The 20,098-nt window shown below is 55.9% G+C and overlaps 1 protein-coding gene across 6 annotated transcripts in view; it reads right to left on the bottom strand.

Annotated features, from left to right (window-relative positions):
* PHACTR3 (phosphatase and actin regulator 3) overlaps nucleotides 1-20,098 on the bottom strand; it is a 179,358-nt gene that overhangs the window by 62,525 nt on the left and 96,735 nt on the right. For 5 of the 6 annotated variants that reach the window (XM_032461466.1, XM_032461467.1, XM_032461469.1 and 2 more), the window contains exons 2-3: nucleotides 6,438-6,599; nucleotides 3,738-3,815 (exon numbers count right to left, since the gene is read on the bottom strand). In XM_032461466.1, the coding sequence (XP_032317357.1) occupies nucleotides 3,738-3,815; nucleotides 6,438-6,599 (240 nt within the window). Of the gene's footprint in view, nucleotides 1-3,737; nucleotides 3,816-6,437; nucleotides 6,600-7,089; nucleotides 7,453-20,098 lie in introns of those variants that run through there. The other variant, XM_014552931.2, reaches the window with a different exon arrangement.

The raw sequence follows: 20,098 nt of genomic DNA, 5'->3' as shown, positions 1-20,098 counted from the left end.
AACCACACAGATCGGGTCCTTCCTGGGTCCGGCAGATGACCAGACTTTCGGGAACCAGAGGAGAGGTCGGAGTGGTACATGAAACGCCCACGTTCACAGTTACCACAGACTAACACACCCCCTGGAGAGGATGAAGGCGAATTTGTGCCCTGGACACAGGCCTGTCTCTGGGACGCGTGGGCCTCTCCTGCAGGCCCCGTGTACCACCTGTTCACGCTGCCACGTTCCTCACTGCTTTGTGGGCAAACTCCACACAAAGAGGTGTCCTGTGCACACCTGTGCAGGGCAGAGAACCAGCCTGGGTTTGGCCTGGGCAAGGAAATTCCAGTGAGAGTTCCTGGGCTGCTAAGGACTCCGGGCAGCTCTGGGGGGGTCTGTGGCCCGAGCCCGTGGGGGCCTCTCTGGGCCCCCCCGGTCGCTGTCAGGCAGCCTCCCAGGCGCCCACTGGTGTGAAGTCCAGGCTCAGAGGGGGCAAAGGGCAGCCAGCCACAGGGGAGTGTTCCTGGCCACAGAGACAGCCAGCCTGGCTGGGCGCAGGTGGTGGCAATGGAGACTGATTCACGGGGGCGGGGGCGGGGGTGGGGGAGGTGGGGCGGCAGTGGCGGTTCCACTTCCGAGGCCGCGGATTCCTACTGACCCAGCAGGAAACCTGAGGTCCCAACTCCAGCACAAATTAGGGACAGACAGCGCCCACCCTAGAACCAGATGTTTCCCCACCCCACCCCCGCCCAGTGAGAAAAGGCGTTTTTTGAGCCAGGGCACAAGGGAGAAATAGCGCGAGGAAGGTTTTACCCCAGGGTGACGACCTGTGGCCAAATGTTTTCATCTCTTCTCTCTGTCCACTAGGCACACAGTGAAGGGTCTAAGGTTTACGAGTAGGTGGTGAACCCACATCCCTGCCCCCTCTCCCTGACCCATCCCTTTCCGGGGGAACCCCTGCTGCCCTCCTTCTAACAAGCCCCCCACCGCCCCCCGCAGCGACGCCCTGGGCAGGCTCACTGCAGACTCAGCCCCCTCGTCCTGTGGCTGCCCCGGGGCCCCACGGCCACGGAGGTTCCTTGTCACCCAGCCGCTTCCTGGGGAGCCTGATTTTCCTGGCCCTGTCTGTGTTGGAGGGAGAGGCAGGGAAGACACAAGGCCCTGTCAGACCCCAGACCCTCTCCCTCTCCCGCTTTCTAAACTCCCTGCACCCGACCCACCTGCTCTTGGCTCCTTCACCAGGGTCCCTGTGCGGGCCGCTCCACGGGGCTGGAAGATGCTGCCCACTTCCCCGTCGCTCTGCTTCTCAACCTCGGCGGCGCCAAAGGCGGAAGCAGCTGGGGAGGTTTATAAAGTCCGGATGCCTGGGTCCCACCCCCAGAGCCTTTGAAGGGAGAGTTCCCCAGGTGACCCTAATGCAGAGCAATTGCTGAGAAGCAGCCTGCTGACTCCGGCTGCCTTGGGTGGGACCCAAGCCAACATCACCTCCCTGCACGCCTGACCAGGTCAGGGCCCCCAGTCATGTGCCTTTCCTGCACCATACTCCTCTCAGCTGCCATTTTATAGCTGTTTGCAGGACCCCACTGGACTATGGGTTCCTGGAGGAAGGTATTCTGCTCACCTGTACCCTCAACAGCCAATACAGCCCCTGGCACACAGGAGGTGCTCAATAAAAATCAGTTAATGAGCGCCTTGTCAGTTCTTGAGGAGACAGGCTGTGTTTCAGGCCCCTCCAGATCCGGGGCCACAAGCACTTAGCAAGAGAGAAAGAGAGATCAGAAGTCGGGGTGGCAGTCTCCACCCTGGGGACCACACCCAGCCCACCACCTGCTCCACAGAGCCCCGAGCTCCGAGGGAATTTTGCCTCTTTAAATGGTTGAAAAAAATCCAAAGAAAAATAACAATGCATGACACACAACAGTTGCAAGAAATTCAAATTTCTATGTCCCTGAATACAGTGTTGCTGGGACCCAGCCACTCCCATTCCTTTATGCAGCGTCTGTGGCTGCTTCACCTGACAAGAACAAAGTTGAGTGTGGCCCTCAAAGCTGAAAGCACTTACTGTCTGACTCCAGAAAAGGTTGACTGACCTGATATAAAGCAATACTGCAGGCTGGCTGGTGTGGGACCTCTCCGTCGGGCCCGTGGGGGCCAGGGGAGCCGGCCGCCCAGCAGCTCGGCCACCCTGTCAGCTTGGCTGCTGGCTCCCTGCACTCAGGCCATCGGACAAAATTATCTTACAGAGATTCAGTTCAGGAGAGGCAAACCGCGTTCTGCCGGAAGTTTGCCCCTTTAGTGGTTCGCCTGTCGCTTCATTTTGACGTGGGAGTCAAATTCATTTCTTTTATTTACTCTTCCCTCAACAACGACAGCATTTTTTAAAATATGATAAACAGAGCTTCACAGCGTTTCTATTTCCCTCCTCCTTCCCCAGGATTTAAAGTAAGGTTTGTTGGAAACATAGTCAAAAGGCCGGAGTTAGGAGCTTTTCTGGTCTCATCCAAATGAAAACAGTCTCAATTTCCATCTCAACCACGACATTCCTCCAAATCTGAGTCAGACTAGAATGTTCAACGTCTGAAAGGCACAGGACCTGATACCAAGCTTTTTATTACAAGCAAAGTTTGATAATTAGCGCTAAGCCACTTCCCATGCAGGTTGGCCCCGAAAATAGCATCACTGAATGACTTTTCTCTTTGAATCTACCGAGGAATGACTACAAAGGCCGTGGCAGACTCAGCAGGTTAGAAGGCTGGGCTCACTGACTCCGTGGGCTCCTTGGCTAATTCCTGAAGCCTGGGCCAAATTACAAAGCCGCTAGTGGTGTTTTAAGGCTAAAAGGGAGGTAGGAATTCCACTTATTCACGTATCCTCGGGGACCTGCATCTGCGAAGCCAGGTTCCTGCGACCAGGAGGCAAGACGCGGTTCAGCTCCAGAGACATGGGTAAGCGGCAGTGAGATTTTCTGAACCCCACCCCGACCCCGCCCCACCCCAAGCTTTAGGGTCTCAGAGAATCAGAAAGCGTGAAGGGTCAGCGTCCGGACCCAAGGCCTGTCCCTCATGCCATCATGAGAGGAAAATGGGGGGACTCGAGGATCCTGTAAATCAGTGCGCTAACGATACAAATGCTGCTTCTCAAAGACGCAAACAAAGGCGGCCACTCAGACACGGCGGCGCCAAGATCTCTGGTCCTGAGTCTGAACAGCACCCGGCGTCCGGGCCCTCCAGCTGCATGACCTGGGAGGCCACCTCCCGGCCCGCACACTCCTCACCTGGGAGCACGGGCCAGCCCCACACCCAGTCCTGAGGATCCTGGGAGGACAAGGGCCCAGGCGAGGAGAAGGCCCGGGACAGCAGCCGGCTGGTAACTGCAGCGCGACAGGCGGCAGCGGCGGCGCTAGGTGGCAGCAGGGCATGGACAGCTGGCCCAAGTCAAGGGTTAACATATAAGCAGGGAAAATCACCAATGCACTGCGCCCACTTCAGAGGGATCAGGACCACCCACTCGCTTAATGCACACCCAGTGCAGGCGGGAAGCGACCCCACGGTCCCCAGGGCAGGTGGCTGCTCTTGGCTCCTCGCCCCGGGAGTTACTGACTCTCAGACTCCCTGGTGGCTCCTCACAGGCTTGGAGGCTGAGCCACTCGAGAATTTCTCGAACCGGGAAGGCCTCACTCGGGTCCGGCTGCCACACCTGGACACTGGGCTCCTCCGATTTCCACCCCAGCCTGGCCAGAGCTGGGGCAGCCCACTTACCCTGCTCCATCATCTCCAGCAGCCCCTTCTTGATGAGGTCCTCCCGACCTTGCCGGCCGGCCATCTTCTTCTCCAAGGCTGCACGACACACAAACATTCAGGTGAGTCACAGGCAGAGGCGTCGAGGGGCCCTCTCGGAGCCCGGGCAATGCCACCTCCAGTTTGGGAAGAGAGCAGCAAGGCCGCAGGTGACCGTGGGTGAGGGGGCCACCAGGTCGGGGGTGCGGTTCAGGAATCCTGCGCTCCCCCACTCTGCAATCTGCTGAGCAGGCGGGAAGCACGGCCGAAGGGAAGCATGAGTGCTAAGGCGGTGCCTCCCCTGGCTCCCCTGAGAAGTGATGCCCGGCATCACCCCCTTCTCTAAGTTGCCTCCCACCACTGGTTCCTGCCTGCCGCCGAGTACTCTTCACTGACCAGATCAGATCCTCTCTCTGCCCCCGCCACCCTGAGGTGCTTCTCTGTGGTTCCTGCTACCCTTCTCTGAATACACCCTGACCGCCCTTTACGTCTGCTCTCAGACCAGTCCCCTGCACTGCTGTCCCACCGGAGGCTCCTCTGATGAGCTCTGCCCAAACCACTGTTTGTACCTGTTCTTTTTCCTCTGTATCATCTTTATTCTTACTTCATCTCATCCCAACCAACGATGCCTGTGAAATTGGGGATTTGATATGCTGAGATAAATAACATCCCACCCTTAAGCGGGGAAAGAATGGTTTAGAGTAAATAAACCAAATGCGGTGCTGCGTCCAGATTTCCAGGTGCCTGATAAAACGTCCAGGGGTGGGGGTGTCACAGCTGTTAACCTGAAGGGTCCCCACAGCACCCTAATGGACTCACAGGTCGCTCCCCACCGTGCAGCGCCAAGTGGGCCAGCGGCATGGGCTCCCGAGAGCACGCAGCTCACCCTCCAACCCTGTGGCCCAGAGAGCGTCAGGGGCCCTCCCTGAGGGCACAGAGGGCACCTTGCTCTGGCCCCCCGAGCCTTTCACTGATGCACAGGAGGGCCTTCCCCAGCTCAGCGTGTTTGCACGGCTGTTTCCACTGCTTAGACGCTTTCCCCTGCTTTTCTCAAGGGGGTCAGTTTTGTCTCAGCTCAGCATCACCTCCACACCTGGGTCTTTTCTGCCCCCAACCCCGAACAACTGACCCAAAGCAACACTCACCCCGCCCACCTCCTCCCCAGCACCCGCTCAGCTCCCCCGCGGCTGGCCTGCCAGAGTCCTGTCTCCCTGCTTGTTCCCTCACTCACTTGCCCGTTGCCGGACTCCCTGCTTGGCGGAAAGCTGTAAGCGGGCAGGGCCCAGGTCCCTGGTCTGCTTTGTCCTTGGCACAGCACCCGGGAGGCTCACAAGATTCACTGAAAACCAGTGTTTGTTCTGCTTTCACCCACGACAGGAGAATTTGTCAGCTTCTCGGATAGTTCAGTCATGTTGTAAAATGTGTAAAAACGGTGAGTGGAGGACCCCCCGCTGCTGCCAGCAGCCCCTCCCCCGCCCCCGCCGGTTTTGCCTCCGTCATCCTCTAAGCCCTGAGTCTGCCCTGCTTCAAGGCTGGGACGGAAACGGGGACCCCGGGGACCACCTGAGGCCGCAGCCCGAGACGGGCACTTACCAGGTGGGTCCCCGAGGCCCAGAACTCATTCCACATGAGCAGCATCCTTGCTAATTGTCTCCAGCCGCACCTAACAGGCGTGCAACTCAGTGGCGAGGCTTGTGGGAGCTGAGATGCTGTCTCCCCGTGGGTTTGCTTCTCAGGGCACTGACCCCCTCCTTTACCAAGGACATCCAGGGCGTCCTGTCCTCTGGGAGCCAGATCTGAGCACAGCTGCTAGGGCTCAAACTCCAGCCCACAGCCCGCTGCTGCCTGAGCCCAGGAGCGGCTGCCTCAGAGCCCGTTTCCTGTCTCTGAGATGGGCAGGACAGTGGTCATCAGGTCAGGGTGCTGGCGGTGGGGGTGGTTCGGAGTATTTAGTTGGTTAGAAATGGGCTGTGTTGTTGTGACTCTTACAGTCAGTTGTGCTGTTGTTACCACACCCCGTGGATCTGTCTCGTGGCCAGAGTTCCTGGTGTAGATTTCGAGGGGCAGGGGCAGCGGTACAACCGGCCATAACCCCACTTCCCACAGAGCTGGGACGGGCAGGGTGTAAGGATGCGGCTGCGGGTGAGTTGGGGGAGCTTCCAGGTCCTTCAGCGGGAGGGCGCCGGGGCGGGGGTCCCTCGGGGGGAAGCCTCTTCAAGAAAAGTTTCAGAGCCGTCTTCCAAATGAAGACCTCAAGGTATCGAGAGGCCGAGCTGAGGGTCTTGACCCTCTGAATCACCCAAGGGGGCTCTCGGGGACGGTGGAACCCAGACCCCAGGGTTGTCAAAGTGAGGGTCTGGGTGCAGGGGGGCTGGTGCTTCCTCCCCGAGTGTGGTCAGCAGGGAGAGTGTGGCTGGCAGGGTCTCGGTCCCAGCCTGGCCCCGCACTGACTCCAGAGTCTGCTTTTTTAACTAGGTCGACGGTGACCTGGGTGCCCCTTAGGCTCTGGGTGGTAAGTGGGTTCCAGGCAGGGACCTGGAAGGGCCAGGGGAGAGAGGTGACCTGGAGGAGGCTGAACAGCTCCCGGCCATCAGAGGCCACAGAGCACAGCCCACCCCTCCCCACATCAGCAACAGAAAGTGCAGTGACAGTGACACCAGGTCCCCTCTCCCCAGTGCTCACCGGATGTCGTCTGCTTCAGTTTTTCATTTTTCTTTTTCCTCCATTTCCAGGGTTTGAAGATCCTGCCCAGGGTGGCCAGTTTGCTGTTCCTCCTCACGGGGGGAGTTCGAATCCCTGAGACCAGATATTCGGAGCGCACTGTGGGGGTTTGGTCCATCTCATCTGGAAGACGAAAACCCAGGGAGGGGTCAGTGATGACCAAGCCCAGATGATACCCTGGGGACCCGAGATGACTCCCCTCCCCACCGGGGCCACCAGTGAGCCTCCAATGCCTGGGGCTAAAGAGGGTTTTCCAGGCAACAGAGGCCCTCCGGGGCTGGTTCCGGTGGGGATGCGCCCACAGGTAGCGCGCACCGTCTCCCTCCCGCCCGCAGCCTTCTTACAGCCTCCGGAAGCCCTTACAGCACTTTGTGTTGGCCACAGTGACCTGAAGACTCACCCAAGTCCACAAAGGAACCTTCTCTGCCTCAGGACCTCTGCTCAAGTCTGCCCTCCCGCTCAGCTCAGCCTCCTCCCAGCCCTGGGAACCTCAGCTGACTCTGACCTCCTCCAGCAAGTCTCCACCTTGTCCTGCCCAGACGAGGCTCAGTCCCTTACCCCAGGCTCCTGGGTCCCTCCCCGACGCTCGGCTGTCCTGGACCCCAGCACAGACCTGGCCGTGCTCCTCCTCGAACAGCTGCAGACTGAGCGTGTCCATGAATGGACAGAGGGAGGCTCTCCTGGGGCCCTTTCCTTGCCCAGGAAACTAGGCCACGCTGGCACACTCTTCGGATGTGCAAGGACAGACGTCCAAGGAAGCTCATGGCACTGCTGCTCGTCATGCAAGAGACTCGTAGCAACCTACAGGCCCGTGCCCAGGGCACCGGTCAAGTCACTGTCCTTCCTCTCAGAGACCCTCGCAGAGACACAGAAAAGAAACACGCAGATCTGTCTGTGCAGATGGGAAAACTAGCCAAGATAAACCTCAAGGTAAAAAAATCAGCACGCAAAAATCACACAGCATATGCCGCCCATGTGCAAAAGGGGGCCGTCCCCATGTGTCTGTGGGGCCCTCAAGAACCGGGGATCACTTGCTTTTTGGGGCCCTGGGAGGGAGGCCCTTCACCCTAGGCCATTTTATAGTATACAACATGTACTATTTTTTTTAAGAAAGATTAGTTAGAATGGAAAACAAAATGCAACTAACACAACAGTGATGCTGGAGACCCAGGGGACAAGTGTCGCCTCCATCAGCTGACCCCAGGCCCCCATTCAACGGCACAGCTTAGACACGAGTTCACGTCATCACCTGGGACAGGGGAGGGACGTTTCTTCCAGCGGTGGCGAAGACCCACCCTCTACAGGCTCTCAGACTGAACCGCTCTGTCACTTGGGTGGAAGTTCACAGACCTGCAAGTGTCCCCCAGAGTGAGGCTGGCACCTGAGCCCAGACTCTGGCCAAGATGCCCTGCAAACAGACACGCACGCACACAAAGGCCCTTAGCCTCAGTTTCCCCATCTGTAAAATAAAGATAATCATCGTCCTTGGTGATCCAGGGATGAGAAGACTGTGGGAACACAGGTAGATGCACACAGCACAGAGTTTACCGACAGTATGCTAATCCGCGTGAAGGAGTATTATCTGTGTTTTAAAACTGCAGGGCTGCTCTGATAAACGTGCCACGCCAGCACTGGTGCCTTCTGGGAGAAGTTTTCATGGTAATAATTTATATTACAGCAGCCATACATAGCTACCACAGAGTGAACATGGGTCACTGCCTGAGCTGGGCCAGGTGCTGCGGTATTCTGCCCCGACAGGAGATGCTGTTATACCCATCTTACAGACGAGCACACTGAGGCTCAGGGCAGGGAGCCGTTCTGTCAGAGCGAGGGAATGCCGACCTCAGGCAGCCTGCCTCCAGAGACCCTTCTTGTAGCTCTACGCTGCTTCTAGGGTGACTGGGTAGATTCATCACCCAGAGCAGGACACAAGTGGATGGGGCAGGAACCAAGAGCGTCCCAGGCCACCAGCGTGTGTGGCCACTCCCTCTCTAGCTGTTACTAACTGAGCGTTAACTGAACACTGGGGGCTGGGTGCCAGGGGGACCACGAGGCAATCCCGCGTGGACGGACAGCCCAGGGACGCCCTGTGTGAGAGCTTCTCCCTGCAGACTCAGCAAGCCAGTGAGGCACTGAAGCCAACGGCACTCCCCACCTCGTGTGTATAACCCCGGCGCCCGGCCCCCAGTCGGAGCCAGGAAGCGTGAGGGTGGGAGGGAGTGAGGGGAGCCCGAGGACCGGTCAGGGATCCCTCTGGTCACCAGGTCCCCAGCTCCAGGCTCCAGGCACACGGGATGCAGACGGTCCTTCTCCCCCAGAGGCAGTTTACGTCACGTCACCATCCTCTCCCTTCCTCCCTCCGCCCACGGACGCCAGATGGGAGTCGAGCTGGCAGTGTCACGTGGCCCAGGAAAGCTGACTGTCCTGGAGGCCTTTTTGGCACAACAGGGAAGGAACTGGCCAGGTCTCCCCAAGCCTCTGGGCCGGTTTGAAGAGAAAGAGGTTGCTCTCCAGAGATGCGCATGGAAACAAGGAAGCACTGTCATCCCTTTGTTTACACCAAAGGAAGGGCGGCCGCCCCCAGAAGCACAGCCCAGCAAGGTCCGGTGAGTGTCCAAGGAAATCCAGAGGAAGGGGAGTCCGGACAGGACCACTTCCACCCATCAATCCATCCATCCATCCATCCACTCACTCAACAGGAAAGTACTGACACCAGCCACACACTAGCAATTGCTCCAGGAGAACACGCAGAGGTGAACAGAAAAAAACCCTGCCCTCGTGGGGCTTCTGTTTACCTGTGGGAGGCGGACAGCCGGCGAAGATACTATGATCCCAAGCCTGCTCTCCCATCGCTCCCGCCACCTCCCTCTCCTGATTCTTCCTCATCACGTTCTCACCCGGTGTGTGTGTGTGTATATATCCTGGCACGTACACACACACACAGATACACCTGCACAATTATTTGCTGTTCCCTGCTGTGTCTCTAATTCGAGGGTGAGGTCTGTCTTTGAGGGTTGGTTAACAGCTGAATCCCTGGCGTCCAGAACACGTGAGACAGGAACCCATATGCTGAAGGAAATCTTTCCAGACATGAGGACGGATGGACAGAACCCCGCACCTGCTCAGGGAGCTGGGGGACGCAGGGGCTGACTGTCAACAGAGGGTTAAGAAAGGCTGCTCTGAGCGGGCCTACTGGAGCAGAAAGGATGCTCCAAATGCACCCCTGGATGAAAGGGAGCCGGCAGTGTAGATGGGAGCTGGGGCAGGGAGGAGGCCCCAGACAAGGTCAAGGGCTTGGAGGAAGAACACAGCAGATGAGGGCCATGGATGAGGCCGGGGAGGCAGGCAGGGGCTGGAACTTGATTTAGAATTCATCAGGGAGCCACTGGGAGCTCTTAAGCTCAAATGACCTGATTTATTCATTTATCAAATATCCGAAGTGGCCAGCAGGAAGGCACCTCCATCTGAGCAACTCCCCAGGGGCCTGCTGTCATGGGAGAAGCAAAGAACCCCCCAAGCCCAGGTGGGGACAGGCTCCAGAGGTCTGAAGGCTGTGCCCCCAATGCCCCCACAGGATGAAGCCCCCTACTCCCTGCCGGCCCCCAGGTGGCTCAGGCCCAGGGCCGGGTGGGGTGACGGCACCTTGTAACCCAAGGACAGAAGCTTCAGAAGAGATGCACCATCCAGGGAAGGAACTGCTTACAAACCACCCAAGGGCATAACTGTGTCACTGACTGCGTGCCCGGGGGTCCAAGTGAGCAAGAGGTGGGCTGGGTCCCCTGAGGACCGTGTGACCCCTCCCCCCGAAGGGCGGAGTGAACGTGGGCAGGAGGGAGGGCGTGTATGTGGATTTACGGGCACCTATGCGGGTGGGCGTGCACGCGGGTGGGCGCACGCGCACGCGCAAGTGAGAGTCGTACAGAGAGAAGAGGCTGGGTGGACCCCTGCTTCCCTCTATCCCCAGCCCATGAGTTCACGCAGCATGTCTGGAGATGCTGGGGGACCTCCTCACCTCCGGGAAGACTCCCAGAGGTGCAGACACATTAGCAGATCCCTCCAGCCTCTGAGTAACACCGTGGTGCTGAGTTCCAGGGCCACCTCTGCCACCTGTGAGGCACTGGCGGTTCATTAATGAAGAGCGCTTCCCCACATCTGCCAAGGAAGCACGGCAGGCAGCTACGGGGCAGGCGGGACGCCTCCTGGGTCCCCGGATGGTGGACGGGGCAGGCGCCTGCCCCCTGCCATCTCTGGTCCCACAGGCAACTGCAACCCTCTCCTGGTCCCCTCTGAAGCTCACCGCAGACTGGGTGCACTTGTCCTCCGGGCCCAACGCCAGCCCCCTCCGCCATCAATGGCTCTCACAAATCAACAGGTCAGGCAGTTCTAGAACAGGGCCAGGAGGGACACCAGTGTCTTGAATGAGGTCACTGAGATCACAGGCTCATTCCCATGCCTGGCTCAGGGCCAACCCCTTGACTCGCCATACTCCCTCCCACCCCAGCTCTGAGCGCTCTCAGATACCATCCTGAGATGAGTTACTTACTGTTATCTTCTGTCTCTCTCTCCCACTGGAACAAAGTAAGCATTATGAGAACAGGAACCGTGGCCGTCCTGTTCATCAAGGGTCCCTGGCATCTTTACTGGCGCCTGGGACCCAGGAGGTGCTCACATAGACCCCTGCTTGACCTGTGAGTCTGGGGTGCTGTATCCCAGGAGCCAGGATCCGGCCCCTGTCCATCCGACTCCAAAGTCCTCCACTTAGTGGCATCGCGCATTTCTGCTTCCTTGTCTTCTGCCTACTGACCTGCCTCCGTTCCCTTCCCCGTCATCTTCCCCAAAACACAACGGAAGAAAAGCCCCACTCAGTGATTAGCAGGGGCCTTGTGCTGAGTGGCTGGCCTCACGGGGAAGACAAGCGCTATCTGTATCTGGCAATATCGGAGCACAACTTTTTGTTTGTTTCTTTCATTCATTCATTCACTTATTCACAAATTCACTCCTCAAGTATCAGCTGAGCCCTGCTCTGAGTTTGAGACAGAGCAGTAAAGGCAACTGACACACTGTCTTACTCTGCACGAAGCTCACCGGCTCATGAAGGAGGAATTAAACAAGCAAGAAAACAGAAGATGACTTCAGAATGTGAGGTCAGCTAAGGAGGAGGCAGGCAACGAGCGGGGATACGGAGCACCAGAGCATGGCCTCCGTTTCCTCAGTGAGCCCTTCCCTGCCCCCAAAGAATCCATCGGGCAATATGTGGTCACCATCTTCTATAAGCAAAGCACCATGCCGGGTGTGTGAAGCAGAACAAAGAGGTGCTGGGCCCTCCTCTGCCCCGGTGGGGTCACTGACCACAGAGAAAACCAAGGTTTGTGGAATCACCAAGACAGAGAATTACAACTGCAGAGGGCGCAGTTCTTCCCGCCTGGAGTGGGAAATCTCTGGAAAGGCTACGAAGGGTGGGGGCAATTTGGATTCAGGTTTTGGAGGTTGAATAGGAGTTGAATATAAGGTGAAAACCCTTAAAAGCATGATCGTATGTGATGTTTGGTGGATAAAAAGCAAGCAGGGAAACAAGATCTGATGTCCCCTGTCTCTAAGGTTCAGAAGCCCTGTAAAATGTAACGTCCACATATTCCACATATAAAACTGAGATCCACATAGAGACTCCAACTTTCTGTGGTGCCAACTAATGACCAACATACATGCACAGATACACAGACACAAAGTGATCATTATCATCACCACTGACTATAAATAGGAAAGATGATCTCAAAGTCATAAAAGAATCTTTATTATTGATGTATCAATAAATATATTGATAAATGAGAAAAGAGCAGTGCTGTGCTGTCCTTAGTGTTCCTGATTTGCTGGCATGGGTCTGTGTACTTGAACTTAAGACCCTTAGGCTGGAGCTCTTGATTTCTGGATGGAGGGGATGGAGGACAGGCTGGAGTCCAGCCAAGAGGAGCTGTGTGTGGCTGTGACAGGAGCCTTGAGGGCACGGGACTCACTGGGGGACCTGGTACGAGACTGGCACTGTGGAAAAGCTGCAGAGAACATCAGCGTGGGCGGCAGACGGCTGGGGAACGAGTCTGAAGGCCAGGAGACCCACTGAGAGCGGACAGGCAGGGCCGGGGCGTGGGGCCGGCAGAGAGGGGAGAGAGGAATCCAGAGATGCCACTGAGGCCGAGTCCTCAGCAGAACTAAGGGAGCAACCAGCGTGGCCCAGGAACACAGACGGGAAAACCAAGAAAACCAAGGTTGGTTGCCATCACCGTCGCCAGCAGCCACAGCACCCGCTGGGCACTTGCTGGGTGACAAGCCGGGTCCTGAGCACCTGACACGAATCAGCTCATTCCCACCAGGACCCTGGAAGGTGGATCCTTACCTCCGTCACCCACAGTGTAAGGAGGAAAATGGAAGCAGACACGTGAAACGGTTATCCCAGGTCACAGGATTGTTATCCGGAAAAGGGACGACCTGGGGGAACGGAGCTGGGACAGAGAGGCTCCTTAAAGCAAGATACTAGAATCATGGCATGCAGGGTCAAAGGCCAGCAGCTTGTGTCCAGGCTGCAAGAGGTGTGGCTGGACGGCCTTCGACTAAGAAACCGCTGGGTGTCTTAATCAACCCACCACCTGGATGGGTCTGCACCTCTAAAACCAAGTTTACAAAATGGACTTAAAGTCTTGCAGATGTGAAAGAATGCTGGGTTTGACCTTCTCCATGCCTCCTGGAAAATTCTAGAGGAATGACTGAAGAGCTGGATATTTGGGGAGGACTGATGGACACAAGCAGAACTAGGGTCACACGTGAACAGCTTCCAGGAAGAAGTGAGACCACGCCCCAGCGTCACACTGCTCAGAACAGAGGAAGGAGGTGGCTGCTCAGTGGGGCAGGGGAGGCAGGAAAGGAGGAGGAAGGCTGAATTTATTTAGAAGGGAGCGGGGAAGAATTCTAAAGGCCTGCAGCTCTCTTCCCAGCAGCCCTGCAGACTTTTCCTACAGCCCTGCGAGCGTATTCATCAGGACCTGTGAACAGTGACGGCCCCTGTGATGGGAAGACTGCTGCCTTTACAGTGTGGAGGAAACAGAGAACCGGCAGCGGGCTCTCCCTCCTCCTTGGGCGCTTCGCCCAGCGCCAGGCACAGGAGTGAATGAATGAAGGGAGGAAGGAATGCATGAATGAATAAAAGAGACTGATTCCATGATACAAACACTACAGTGCAATCAAAATGCAGGCCCGTGGTTACTGACCATGACCCAAGCCGCCTCTGTGCCCCTTGACTGCAGGAGGTAACTGTAACCCTTAAGCAACTCCCCAGCCTCATGCTGGCCCGTCGCTTCTCCCAGCTGCCACCTTCCCCTCCCTCCTCATTAGCTGAGGTGCCAAGGAACACACAGAAGGAAATACAAGAGGCTGGCTGAGCGTCAGCGTGAGTAACGGGCCCCTGGGACACCAGGACTCAAACGAACACTTAATCGTAAGGGAATGTACCTCTGAATGCTCGTGGGGAGGCCACCGAATTCTTCTGGGTCCTTTGCCCAAGAAGACCATCCCAGGAGGTGGGGGTCATATTGTCAACTCCATCTGACATTTAGGAGGGGGAGGCTATGGGGGGGCCCCACATGGAAAATCACACAGCTGGTAAGGGGCAGGTCAGGCGTCAGAGCCCGGGGTCTCAGACCTGAAGTTCACCGTCTGGGCATGAAACCAGTGTTTCCCAAAGTGTGTCCCATGGAACCCCAGCGTGGGCGATGCTTTGTGAATAAAGACACCTGGGAAAACACTCTACACAGAAGGCCTTCCCTGAAGAGCCCCGCCACAGACCATCAGAGTAAAGGCTCTGAGAAGTCCTGCAGTGAGCAATCAGGTTCGGCTGCCTGGCCGGCTCTTCCTAAACAGATGGATCAGCAAATGCCTGTTTACACCTTGCTGTCCAGACAACAGTAACCACACAGAAGCTGTCCAGTGGAGTTTGAGCAAGAAGCCTGAGATTAACCAGTTTGAATTACTCCTGCTAAGGAGTGTGAGTGACAACTTATTTCCGGAACAGAAAAGTCTTTCCCCCAATATCTGTATTCCCAAGGCAACAGGATTCTCTAAGATCTTAGCAGAGGTTGGGCCTGAAATTTTCCCAATTCCCCTCTCCCTTTCCAGCTGTCTAAGGCCCCCTAACCAGCAACGATGCTGAAATTAAGACCAGATAAATGGGCATCATTTATGCCTCTGACACCAGTGGAAAAATCAAGACATTATGAAGAGGCTTCTTTTCCCCTCCTATGTACTGTGGAAAAAACAGCACATCTAACTATAAAGCCCATCTGTTCAGCATCAACCCCATAATTCTGCCAATGGTGGCTGGTGTCTGCCAGACATATGGCCAATTCTCCACGTGAAATCAGCTCAGATCTGTAAATCAAGTAGATCTAAAAAATGCTGCATGGAGTTTAGACCCAAGAGTGGAAACATGAAGATGGCGGGGGTCAGGGGAGGAAGAAAGTGGTTTCTAGAAAACCGAGTGTTGTCCTGGGCTCAGGAGGGTGCTCTATGTCTGCACACAAGCCAGCTCTCACAAAAATGACTTTGCAAGAAGCCCAGAGACTTGGGCAAAGACAAAAAGCTGGTTTTAGAGACACCCTCTCAGAGATCCTATTTTTACAGAGTGGAGAAAGATGAGCGTTTCTGAGGGAAGATAAACACTGAAATGATGCCCTGGGAGACTTCAGCATCGCAGGATAAATTTAGACGAACAATATTGTGCAACAGCTTCAAAGCTCAGGTTCCATCTCTGACTTTTTAAACTTCAACTGTAAGAGGAGATTCTTAAATAATGTCAGCCAACGCTTAAGGACCTCCAAACGTTAATTTTTTAAAAATATGCACACTTTTGCATTTTTCACAGGAATTAAACACGTTTCAAAGGCTGGGAAGATTCTGAGCCAACAGATGTGTATCTAGAAAATGTGTCCCATGTTCACTTTGCTTAGGTCAGGGACGGGCCAGCGTTTTCCGTAAAGGGCCACACAGTCAGTTCCTTGGGCTTCTGCGGTAAGTATCTTAGGCTTCGAGGGCCGCACAACCACTGCCCGACAACCCAGCTCTGCTGCCACAGCATGAAGGCAGCAGCGGATGACATGTAACTCAGTGGGTGTGGCTGTATTTAAATAAAACTTTATTTATAAACACCAGTGGCAAGAGGATTGGGTCCAGGGGCTGCCACTTGCCCACTCTGGCCTTACGTGTTACCCCTCTGGAAATGTCTTCAGGGGAAAAGCATGACTGGACACGCCAGGAATAAAAAGGGGGAAAAGGAACAGTTCCTGATCTGAGCCTTTACTTCCACTCCTACCGCTGACCCCCAGCTCCAGGCCAGGATCACTGTCCTCGCCCAACTCTGCATCCTCCTCCCTGCTTCCCACGAATCCTGCCCCTGCCCACCTCCCCAGGCAAACAGGGCCTTGCATCACTTTCCTGCTTCATGTCATAGTGGCTTCTAGGATGAAACACAAACTCCAACCATGAGCCCTGAGTCCGGGTCTCTGCTGATCTCACGCCATGCCCCGCCTCACTCTGTTCCACTTCTGTCGGTCTGTCTCTTTCTGCTTCTCATTCATCAAGCTCTCTCCCACCAACAGGGCTGCCTTTCCTGTCAATCCCTCTGGAGGCAACACTTTTCCCTGGTGAACTCCTACTCAATCCACACGGTCTGGTCCTCCACACCCACCAGTTAGATTTCCTGTTATTTTTTTCCACATAGTCTTCAAGGCAGTGTGTAATTAGCTACTGGTTTTGTGTATATTAGTTTAATGTCCATCTTGGCTTTTTGATCATGAGAGCAGAGACCAAGTGTGGTCTGGATAACTGCCTCCCGAGGCCCTAAAACACAGCCCAGGTGGGTCCAGCAAGGGCCCAGCAGGTATTTGACAACCAGAAGGAAAGGAGCTGAAGATTCTCCTGTGCTCAAGTTCACAGGCCCTGCCCGGCGGGGCTAGTCCAGGCACGTGTGAAGTTTATAATCCGACCAGAACAAGGCATGTTCACCAAGCTGGGCTCCCTTGTGGGTCTGTGAGGTTCCCTGCCACGCTGCTTTTTCCCAGCTCATCCTCCTCCTGGCGCCTCGCTGAGAACTTACACCCAAGGACCAAGGATGTGGTGCTCGAACACCTAAAAGTGTCTGCCTGGCTGCTGTCATCCTTGCTCTTGCTTCTCCACAGGCCCCTGTCCTGGCCCTGATACCTCCGGCAACTGTCATGGAAGTGACAGAGATGGAGACAGTCAGACAAGCCAGCAAGTCCATATACCACGTGCTTTTGGGGAACAAGTGGCAGCCAGTGATGGGCCAGTCCTGGGAACCTGCTCCTACAGGTGACACCTGTCTGCTCCCTAAGGACCTCCTGCTGCGTTTGGAAAACAGCAGCCTCTGGTGCCCTCGGAGGGGAGGGCCAGCCCCAGTGGCAGGGGCATAGCTAAGTGCCCCCAGGCCCAGCCACCGTTCTCCATCATTCTGGGCCACCAGTGGTAGGGGGAGCGCAGCCACTGCACCCACACTGGACTGATCGACTCACACACCAGTCCACCTTCCTGAGTGCCTGCGCCGTGCCTGAGACTTGGCCCCACACAGACGGAACATAAATTCCTGGTTGGCAGGGCGGGAGGGAGAGGAGAGTGGGAAGTGGCTGCTAAATGGGTTTAGCGTTCCCATTTAGGAGCTCAAAAGTTCTGGCGTTACAGAGTGGTGACGGTTGCACAATACCGTGAACGTACTTGCTGCTGCTGAACTGTATCCTTTAAAACGGTTAAAATGTTAAATTTTACGTTGTGTTCATTTTACCTCAATTACAAACCAAAACAGCACATCCTGACCCAGTGGATCTCCCTGTTCTGCCCTGAAGCCAGAGACAGTCCCGCGAAGCCCACCAGGAAAAGCGGCGGTTACTGGGAGGAATGAGGAGTGAAGGGCTCTCCGCTTCCCCCTCGCCTGCCTGCATCTGAGTGCGGCCTGGCCCGGCGCCGAGGAAAGCCGGTGTCCCAGGGAATAAACGGCACGATTATTCCAGCCGCAGCAGGGCTGCACCGGGCAGGGCGGCCTCCCTGTGGACTTAATGCCGACTCGCTTCCGGGCCAGCCTCCAGGCCTGGCCTCTGTTCACACGTGTCAATGCAGCCCTTTGCAGAATTAAGACTCCAGGGTCCAGAAGAGAACTGATCAGGATGCCAAACAATAACCCACACACATCAAGGCTGTGATTCACACAGATCTGAAAAAGCCATTAACATAGAAAGCCTCAGGCAACGTGCAAACTTTGCAATCATCCTAAATTAAAAACTCGTTAAAGAGCCCACACGTCAAAGCGTCCTGACTGTGGGGACAGTAAACGGGGTTCACGCAACTGCCACGTGGAGGCACCACCTCAGCTGACAGCAGAAACATGCTCCTTGTGGCAGAGCACGTCGGAAACTGGCCACACTGTGAGCTAGCTGGGGGCCGACTATGCTCCTTGAGGCATGTCCAGGATGCTGGCGGGGTACTGGCCCCACGGCAGGTGCTGGCAGGGCTCTCCGGGTCCTGGAGTCCTTGCACCCTGGCCGTGGCCCTGTCCGGCTTCCACGCACTTTTGCCTCTAACAGCCCAAACCTGCGCCCTCATCCCTGAGGCTCCTGCAGCTGCCTTGTCCTTTGCCCTCGTAAAAAGAGAGGAGGCAGTGCTGGAGGTCCCCGCAGCCTGGCCAGCCTGAGCCAATGACTGGCTTCACACAAGCAAAACCCAGCACCCCTGCCTCTGGTGGGACAGACTCAGGGTGATCTGGCTACAGCTTCCCTCTGCTCGACGGTCCTGTCGCACACACCACATCAGAATTGCTGATTTCACTGCATTTCTTGTGGGAATGACTCATGACTCCACCAAGGCAGAGGGGCAGGTGTGTCTTGCCCACCACCATCAACCAGGGCAGCATCTGGCACAAGGCCGGTCCTCAGGAAGGACCCCTGAAGGCCACTGCTGGTTTATCCTGACAGCTCGGCGCAGCAGTGCCAAGCTCAGGGTCCATGGGCGGGAATGGACTGGGTGTGGATGCAAGCTCTCATTAGCTGCTGAAACTTGGACGAGGAGCTTCACCTCTCTGAGCCGCAGGTTCCTGACGTCTGTGAAACAAGGATGGCATCAGCACCTACCGCAAAAGATCGTCGTGAGGGTTAAACGAGTTTACGAACAGGGAAGGCTTAACATGCTGCCCGGCACATGGTGATGTTTAATAAATGCATCTCCATCACCACCTTCCCCAGCAGCAGTTTCTCCAGGCTCCTTGGGTGGCCTGCCTGAATCAGTCTCTGGCACACAGTAGGCACTCAATAAATATCTGTTGGATGAGTGAAGATAGAGAGATCCTGGGCTAAGTCTCACAATTTTCAAGGGAATCATAAAAAGCACCTTTACCAAGTCTTCAATGTTCAGCAGAATGGATATCCCCTTCCAAAATCAAAACACCAAAGATGAATGCAAAAAGATCAGTGGTTCCTCCTGGAATCTGCAAGGACCAGGCTCGATGCTTTCAGAAGTGGCCATTACGACAAGAGTCTTAAGATACTTGGAAGAAGCACAATCCTTTTGAAAGATCTAGGGAAAAAATGAACCGCGGACAAAATTCAGAAGAACCGGTGTCCTCAGATCAAAGAGATGGAGAGAGGTTGTGAAGGAAAAGCCCAGCTGGGCTAACGAGCTAAGTCACAAATCTAAGTGTAGTAAGTGTCGGTTTACTGATCTAAGTTCTGCTGGGCTAACTCATAAATCTGAAGTTTAGTGTCAGTTTACTGGGCTAACAAGCTAACTCGTAAATCCAAGCTCAACAAGTGTCAGTAATGTGATCTGTTCCAAATTGATAAGCTCCAGTGTACTGACTCCTTGCTTTTTGTTGTTTGAGCCTTATTGGCTAATAGCCCCATACTTGTAATTAACCCTATAAAACCTCATGTGCACGTCTTGGAGGTGCTCAAGGCTTAGGAGCAGAAGCCCCTCTGAGCCCGCCGGCGTAATAAATCTGAGTACTCCAACCCTCCGAGTGGTGCTTGTTTCTTGGCTGGCCTGTCATTTCCATAACAAGGTGAGCAGCTCACGCTCCTTGAGGACTCAGGCTGAACGAGGACGATCAGCCCGGATGCATAACCGCGGGGAACACCACATGCGGCCGCGGGCTGAGCGGATGCCGTCAGCTGTGTCGCCGGCGGGGCCTGCTGGAGCCAGCGTTATTGGACTGCACTCTGAGTGTCCCTCAAAAGCAAAGGGGACAGGAACTGGGGGACGTTAGAGGCCGTGGCCTCCTCCGTGCCTGTCCACGTGAGCCCGTGGGCTCCTCACGGGTGGCTTCGCATTTACTGACGTGTCCCTGCAGATTTCCAACACGGCCACCCCACTCTGCGTGGTGTGGGCCACTTCGTGCGAGTCTCACCCAAAGAAACCATGAGCTTTGTGGCCAGATGTGCTGGCCTCCTGAGAGCAGCTACGGGTCCTCCACACGGCGCCCTCCCGGGGCAGTTCGGCGGTTCAGCCCCTTCTCACACTGGAAGACCCCCCCACACCAGCACCAGGCGCTGCCCCCCTGCACTCGCCGCACGCCTCCTGTGAGA

Source organism: Camelus ferus, chromosome 19 (assembly GCF_009834535.1).
Source record: "Camelus ferus isolate YT-003-E chromosome 19, BCGSAC_Cfer_1.0, whole genome shotgun sequence".
NCBI lineage: Eukaryota > Metazoa > Chordata > Mammalia > Artiodactyla > Camelidae > Camelus > Camelus ferus.
Note: the sequence above shows the minus strand (reverse complement) of the source record. Positions and strands in the feature narration are given on the sequence as shown.